Below are 8,581 nucleotides of genomic sequence, written 5' to 3'. Positions count from 1 at the left end.
TGTGTGTGTGTGTGTGTGTGTGTGTGTGAGGGGGTTGGGGGTGTGCGTGTGTGTTAAACTATTCACAGATTACTGCACTTCAGTTTATTCTAAAAACAAAAATGTTCACTGGAGCAATACATGGTTGGGGTTTCTCAACACTTCAACTGCAAAACGTCAAATAAAACGTTGCCATTTTCAAGTCTTTTTTGAAGCATTTATTTTAACACTAAAGCAATTATCTGTCTCAAGAAATAGCAAACATAAAAACCACATCTATCTCACTAGCATATAAAAGTTTAAGTAACACTGTTAATCAGTTGTCTGAATAGCTGCCCAAGTGTCTAAATTGTATCTAAAATTCGCACAGTGTTGCTCAGCATAGTGAATAAACAAGATTTACCTCCAGGCCTTCAGTGAACTAGATCAGTCCTGTCTCCTTAATCACATCATGAGAAGACAAAAAAGAGAGAAGAGGAAAATCAAAAGCAGATGTAATAAAAAAAAAGAAATACTTCTAATGATATATTGTAGTACTCGTATGAATCTGCTTATGCCTGCATTATTTCCCATACTTGCTAGGCCGATCTGAGTTTAAGTGTGTTACTGTGCATTTACCTTGTTAACGGAACTCTGCATGCAGCGGTTGTGTGTTCTGGGGGAATATTGTTTGTGTTTAGTGCTTGATGCTTGCTGACTCTGGTGTGGTTATTATCCCGCACCTTTACAATCCATCCGTGGCCCCCGTTAACAATATTGGTGTCTAATCTCACGTTTTATTTCTCCAGAATAATGTGATTTCCATCCTTTTATCATCTGAACATGCTTGTCCTTGCAGGGTGGTGAGGGGGGTGGTGCTTATCTCCAGCAGTCAAGAAAGTGATTTGTTCTAATTAATATTGCTAAGTATATCAATAAAAATATATTTTCTAGATTAGAAAAAAGTCATGACACACCATGGAAGTCTAGCTTGGCCCTTTCGCTTCAAACACCCTGAAGGCCAACTGGCTCGATGGCTTGAAGAACTAAGTCCGTATGATTTTGACATGGAACACCGCTCAGGTCTGCAACACTCAAATGCTGATGCACTGTCAAGACAGGCTAAAGAAGGGTCAACAAACTGTGACTGCTATCAAGGGGGTAACGGAGCTCCCCTGCAGAAGATGTTCTCACTGTCAAAGACTGCACAAACAGTGGGCCAGATTTGAGGAAGATGTTGATGACGTTGTCCCACTCGTCATAAGGCATGTGACAGTGGAAGAAGTTGGAAACAACACAAAAGAGCAGCACCAAGCTGAAGTTGAGACTCAAATCCATCCATCCATCCATCCATCCATCCATCCATCCATCCATCCATCCATCCATCCATCCATCCATCCATTTTCTTTACACCCTTGTCCCTTAGTGGGGTTGGGAGGGTTGCTGGTGCCCATCAGCAACGTTCCGGGTGAGAGGCGGGGTCACCATGGACAGGTCGCCAGTCTGTCGCAGGAGACTCAAATCCCCCAAATAAATTGGATGCAAACTTTGACCAGCCAGCAGCTTTCGGCAGCACAGAAAGAGTACACTGCACTTTCCATCCTACATAGCTGGAAGGAAGCAGGGAGTCTTCCAACAAAGGATGAAGTTGCGATCGAGAGTCCAGCAGTTAGAAAATACTGGCTCTGCTGGCCACAGATAGAACTCCATCAAGGGGTCCTATATTATCGCTGGGAATATGTGGATATTTTAAAACCTTCCCTCCTGCTGTTGGTTCCTGCTTCATTGCAAATGGAGGTCATGCAGACCTGCCATGACCCACCACTTTCAGGGCATCTAGGTGACACAAGGGCCCTCCAACGTCTTAGGCAGAGCTTCCATTGGGATGGCATGGGAAGTGACCTCCACAAATACATCCAACAATGCCCCCAGTGCAAAGGTCTGAAGTCAAGCAGCCCCTCGAAGAGAGCTAAGCTACTAAGTTACCAGGCAGGAGCACCTATGGACCGGTTGCACCTTGACATATTGGGCCCCTTTTCCATCTCAAGCACTGGAAACAAGAATATTCTTGTCATCATGGATCAGTTTACGAGATGGATTGAGGCTTTCCCAGTTCCAGATCAAGGAGCAGAAACAACTGCCAGAATATTAGTCAACAACTTCCTAGTTCATTTTGGAGCCCCATTAGAGCTCCATATGGACCAAGGCCGCAACTTTGAAAGTATGCTTTTCAAAAGTATTTGTCAACTTTTCCAGAACTCCAAGACCAGAACCATTCTGCTTCAAACGAGCAAGTGGAACGATTTAACCGCACCCTTCTGCAGATGATCCGCTGCTATGTAGACCAAAATCAGAAGAACTGGTTCGAGCATTTGCCTCTTTTAACAGCTGCATATCACAGTGCACAGAATTCCAGCACTGAATTCTCACCAAATATGCTGATGCTGGGGAGAGAAGTTCATCAGCCACAAGACCTCTGGCTTGGTCTTGCAGAACGAATGTGGAGGGAAAAGGACTCTGGAGTATGCTCATGACCTTGAAAAGACTCTTGGCGAAGTCCATGACATGGCACGGCAGCATCTACGTGGAGCTCAGCTCAGACAGAAGAGGACCCATGACCTGCGTGCCAAACACTGCAGTTACAACATAGGGGACCTGGTCTATGTAAAGGACAACACAAAGAAGTTGGGCTTTAGTCCCAAGCTGCAGCCCCCCTGGAAAGGCCCATGTATTATTAAAGCCAAGCTTGGACCTGTACTATATGAAATCTTAACACAATGTGACAAAAAGGTCATGCACCACGATCAGTTGAAGCCTTACACAAGTAATGTCATACCAGCATGGGTCAGACGACAAAGACATGTGGTCCTTCCTCAGTGCCAAGATGTAGTTCCATTACCCAAACACATGACCACTTCCCCTACACCAGCACCAGATGAGCCTGGAAGTGACAGCGGAAGGAAAGCTCTGGTTGGGTCTCCGAAACTGCTACGGCAAAAAGGCAATCGACAGGTTGCAGGCTGTGCAACATCGGCAGCAAGATGAACGACAAGGACCCCGTGTTCTCTTAAGGGTGGAGAAATACGGGCCCCTGCCTGCTATCAAAATGACTGGACTGAATAATTATCCTTCATTAAGAGATGAGTTATATTAAAGTTCCAAGCAGGGTGTTGAAAGTAGAGAAAAAAAACGGTTTGCTCCAGTAACCTTAACCTTTGCACTAGTAATGTTGCAAGTGCGTATTTGGCTGTAAAACTTAGCATGTCATAGTAGTTAGATGTTCTATGAAAAGGGGGGTAGCGTAGTACTTGTATGAATCTGCTTATGCCCGCATTACTTCCCATACTTGCTAGACCGATCTGAGTTTGTGTTACTGTGCATTTACCTCGCTAACGGAACTCTGCATGCAGCGGTTGTGTGTTCCGGGGGGAATGTTTTTTGTGTTAGTTCTTGACATAGACATTAATACGTAGGAGCCTCATGGAGCGGACCGGCCCGTTGCTGCGATACGCAACAGTGTCCGCCATATTGAATGTGGAATATGTGCCAGTAGCTAATACAAGTGAATAAACCAAACTTTATAAAGTGCCGTTCTACAAAGTATTTTAAGTTAATTCCTACCATTGACACATTTTCTCACAGACATTAACATATTTGGCAATCAAAGAAATGACTAAAGACAGTTTCTAACTTTTGTGTATTTAAATATTTGGGGGCATTTCTGAATAAAGAGCACAATGTTTTATTTGATAGAAATGATTCTGATCATTTTTATATTGAAATTGATGAACAGACACACTTTTACAGTGTTTTATTAAAGAATATATTTACATAATTCCATAATTTAACATTTCAAGACAAGAAACAAATAATTTTCCTGTATTTATACGTTATTGAGAAATGACTTTTGATTTATAAATCAGTCATTGTCAAACATTAAACTACATATTTTTCTTACTTTTTTCCAGAGAATAAATATTTATTACAGTATGTCAACTCTGCTATTGACAGCAAAGAGTGAAAATAATTCTAACAGAGTAAATTATTTTTATTACAAAAGCTACATTAATACACTAATACTTCAGATTGAGATATTTAAAAATACACAAAAAGTGAAAGAATAAAATATTTATTTATTACACTGGGAACACTGGTCACAGGCCACAGGTCACACTGGGAGAAATCAATGACTTCTGAGATGACCTGGTTCACAGGCTAAAGCCAAGAATAAAAGAGAAATTATCCTAAAGTGTAATAGAAAATACATACGATATATGTTTCGTATATGTTTCTTTCACATTCATAAAAAGACATTTTCAGCATGTTGGGCTCTGACTCGTAGCATCTTTATAGCTAAATACCGACATGGAGAAGCTGAGCTGGAAACAGACTGAAGACCAGCAGCTCCAGCTCTGATCCTGACTGACCTTTACTCACTAAATCCTCTGGGTTTTAATTAACTTCTCCTCTAACAGCGGTTTCTCATCAGCTCTCTCTCATTAGAAAACAGTATGAAAACGTTAGCTGCTACGCTAACAATCAGCGGTTATATCGGGCCAATTTACCAATTTAGCTACTTAGGAAATATTTTCCGGTTGTTTAAAAGCGAATTTCTGGCTGCAAAGTCAAGTAATTCTGATCTTTCATCCTTACCTGGGGAAGGTAATCCTAATGAATCCAGTTTGTTTCGTAAAACGGTTGAAACACACAGCACAGGACTGAAGGAGCTCCGATCGCCCTGCTGCCACATAGAAGATGGCGGACGCTTTTACGTACGACTCAGCGCTCCATGAGGCGTCTACTATTCATGTCTATGGTTCTTGATGCTCGCTGACTCTCGTGTGGACGTGTAAAGTTCGTCTGCATCGGCGTTAGAGCACATAAACCATCCAGCTGTACTCCTGTTCAGTTATCTTCATTAAAGGAAGATTAACATTATTCCCTCCTGGAGTGGTTATTATCCTGCACCTTTACGATCCATCTGTGGCCACCGTTAACAATATCTTTCTCACATCTTGTGTTGCAACTCTATTTTGTTATATAGTCCAATGGAAATTTAATCAGCACAAAATAAATATAAATATTTATCATGTTTATTTATATGACATTTTTATTAATATGTCATATTAATAAAATATGACATGTGAGTTGGAATGTAGTTTTTTTTGTACAAACACTCATGTTTTGGCTTTGTAATGACAACTAATAGATTCAATGTGGTAATCTTCAGAGGTTCTAAGGAATGTCTTTGGATCATCAAAAATCACAAGAAAAATGTAAAGAACATTTGGTAAAAACATTTTCATTCACCTAGTTACTATTTTAATTAATGTCTGTTCAATTCAGTTCATCTATGCACACACATACGCACACACACATCACTTTACAGTAGAAAATCATCTTTACATCTACGGTATGGATTGCATCTATACCGTAGATTTAATCTTAAGGTCCTTTGCAAACAAACAGGCCTTCCTGAGAAAGCATGTGATGACAATGGAAAGGGACAACCTACTTATAACTATAAGCTTTGTCACACGCAAAAATGTTAGTCTTAATCTTTGCCTTCCATGGTATAAAAAAAAACTCCCCAGAATTATGGATGTCTGAGATGGTATTGTTTTTTAACACTATGTGTTTGTTGAAAAAGCAAGAATGTTTGGCATGGACCGTACAGAATGTTATGGTCCTATCATTGTAGCTCTTGTTCTATTTTTTTTTTTCAGAACGGAATGTATAACATAGCATAAAGTTTGACATTTTGAATCTTTTTTTTTACTTTGTTTTATCAAATGACCAATTTATTAAACTGAGGAAGCCAGTGCAGCAAGCATGTCAACCACGATGTGTATAACAATCTGGGAAGCCTACCGGAGACCGGCTCACCATGACAAACCTTTTGTTTCTTCCTCTCAGTCCCATTCTCCCTTAAGGCGCATTTATGGAATGTTAAATATGCAGACGCATATGGATGGAGATTTCGGTCCATTTTAATATCTTCACATATCACCTACCTGTTTTTATGTCTCTTTGAGAGAATGTACATTATCAAGACTGTTTCCATTGCACCCATTTTTGCTGCTGTTTGACAGTTTCCTCACAAATTGGAGACTAGCTCAGAACTACCCTCTGGTGGCAATATTGCCTGACACCATTGCAACTGAAAAAGCTCCATGATGGACAATTTCTATGCACAATGCTTTTCTTGCACTCCTCAGTTCTTTTGGGCTCATGTCTCCTATCAAACACTCCAATAAAAAATCACTAGAATCAGACATCTTGTGAGTCTCACAAACAAAATAAAGTAAGATACTTATTATAATATGTCAGCCACTAATGAATCAAGCCTAGTCTATTGTTCAACACCTTCCTGACAACAAGTTTGTGTAATCTTGACTTGGATTATAATGCAGGATGAGGATGTTCTTAACTCTCTCACTCCCATTCCTGTTTTCACAACTTGTTTTGTGTATAAACAGAGAAATGTGATGGACATTAATCGACTGATAGAGGGTTGACTCCCATCATGTATGTCACCATCGTCCCTTAAGAACAGTTTGACAATGATGGACGTTACCAACTTGGCAAGCTGAATGTTCTGGAGCAGTGTATTGATCTGAGACTGTGGTTTTTACACAGACAATAGGAGAGAAGGTTGTTGGTAATGAGGTATTGTAGCACTTTCAGTATCTAAGGCTAGATTTAGGGCTCTGGGTTCTATTTATTTACCAATGCACCCAAAGAACCTGGTTTCATTTTATTTCCCATAAACCACCATTTGTTAACTTAGCAATATCAGACCCACCAATAATGAGACTTTATAAAGTATTTATTTATCAAACTTTAAAATTAAAGTAGACCACATATGAAATTGTAAAAATACAATAGGCCTGATGCTGACGACACTCACCACTGTTTCTTGATCCACGGTGGCTGGTTTATATAAGGTCCTGATCAGTAGCACCTGCAGGTGTACCCACTATGCATACTTTAAGTGATTTATTATTATTTTTATTATGGTTGTTGTTGTTGTTTGATGTCTTTACAACATGGAGTCAGAGGCACTGACAATCATTTTTATACCGAGGGCAGCCAGACTCATTTATTTTTGCTAAATTGTTATTTTTAGTTAAATACTACTGTAGAGGGGCACAAGCAGGCCCCCTCCCGCCCCCCCAAAAAAGCAACAAAAAAACAAAAAAAAGACACTTGGGGAATCAAGGATAAAAGTGGGAGGGGCTGAAGTCCCCTCCGCTCTAGCCTCGGACATGCCTCCTAGTTGCCATAGTAAATGTGATTATCTTAACATTAAATAGGTATTGAAATCAGTTTGTTTTATATCATAAGCCTTTATATGTAGACATTTTTAATGAGAAAACATGTTTTATGCTCATTATCTTCACTGTAACAACAGATATTCAGTCTCTTCAAGTACTAGCAAGACATTGGCAACTGATCATTTTTCACCTTGAACCGTATTGTTTCTCTGCTCCCTGTTAGTCCAGCTGTGTTTAAGTTAGGATGTAAAGAAAGGAAATGTACCTTTGCTGAAGTTAGTTCCTGTGCATTTGGGTTTGTCCTGCAGGCCTGGTAGTTGTGCATGCCCTTTTGATCCTTGCTGTGATCCATCTGAGAAAATTTGGCTGCGTGTTTTGATGGGTTTGTCGAGCAGGTTCCCTTCACTACCAGCCCTCATCAGCCTCTCTCCAATTTTTAACATGCATGAACGATTGCCATGCACTTCCTTCCTCAAGCTAGGGCTCTTCCAACCAGCTGATCCATGCCGTTCAACTTGGGAAGAAGACTTGGACATCTTTCTTCCTGAGCTGAGCAGAGCGTTTGTGAAATATTCCAGCTTGCTTTCTTCTTACTTGCTGCTTTGTTCTTCAATGTTTTTCGTCTCAGTTTGGTTATTATGTTGCTCTGAGGATTTTGCTCCCCTTTTTCTCTTATCTTTTCTTTGCTGGTAACGATTGCTGGATTTTTTTTGCTGGATGAGTTGATTATTAGATTATTCTTTTGAAAATGATGTAGGTCTCCATTCTTGTGCTATTTCCTGTTCAAAAAGCAATTTTGCATTTTTGCATCCTTCCTTTTCATATCCTCTTCAGACGTTGCTTGCAGCATGTGGTCTGTTTGTATTACTCTGTCCTGGACCACTGCTTTCCAGCCACCGCTGCGTCCTTCTGTGAGACTGAGCTACTCTGGGAGAGCTTGCTTGTCATCCTACAATCTCTCCCTCCTTCTCTCTCTTGACTCGGCTCTGTTTGCTATTGGGTCTGCTTTTGTCAGTTTCTATCTTCACAACAGCCTAGGAATTGCCTTTCTCCATGAATCATCTCAGCCACTTTTCCTTCCCTTTTTTCAGTAACAATGCATTAATTATTTTTTAAATTATTATTATTTTACACTTTTTTGGCCCTAATTATGTTTTATTTTTTATAATATATATATACAGTATTTTCCGCACTATAAGGCGCACCTAAAAACCTACAATTTCCTCAAAAGCTGACAGTGCAACCTTATAATCCGGTGCACCTTACATATGGACCAATATTGAGCCACAACAGGTCTAGCAACTACGGTAAACAGCCACCGACTTCATTTTTCCCCGTAGAAGAAG

At 40.2% G+C, this 8,581-nt stretch overlaps 1 protein-coding gene across 8 annotated transcripts in view; it reads right to left on the bottom strand.

The window, feature by feature from the left end:
* The window catches only part of LOC103479241 (sickle tail protein), a 114,072-nt gene extending 105,950 nt beyond the window's left edge, over positions 1-8,122 (bottom strand). For all 8 annotated transcript variants that reach the window (XM_008433560.2, XM_008433567.2, XM_008433562.2 and 5 more), the window contains exon 1: positions 7,501-8,122. In XM_008433560.2, coding sequence (XP_008431782.1) covers positions 7,501-7,771 — 271 coding nt within the window. In that variant the 5' untranslated portion in view covers positions 7,772-8,122. The remainder of the gene's footprint in view (positions 1-7,500) is intronic.
* Positions 8,123-8,581: the final 459 nt, after the last annotated feature.

Source organism: Poecilia reticulata, linkage group LG17, assembly GCF_000633615.1.
Source record: "Poecilia reticulata strain Guanapo linkage group LG17, Guppy_female_1.0+MT, whole genome shotgun sequence".
Classification (NCBI taxonomy): Eukaryota; Metazoa; Chordata; class Actinopteri; order Cyprinodontiformes; family Poeciliidae; genus Poecilia; species Poecilia reticulata.
The sequence above is the reverse complement of the archived record's forward strand: the minus strand, read 5'-3'. Positions and strand labels throughout refer to the sequence as shown.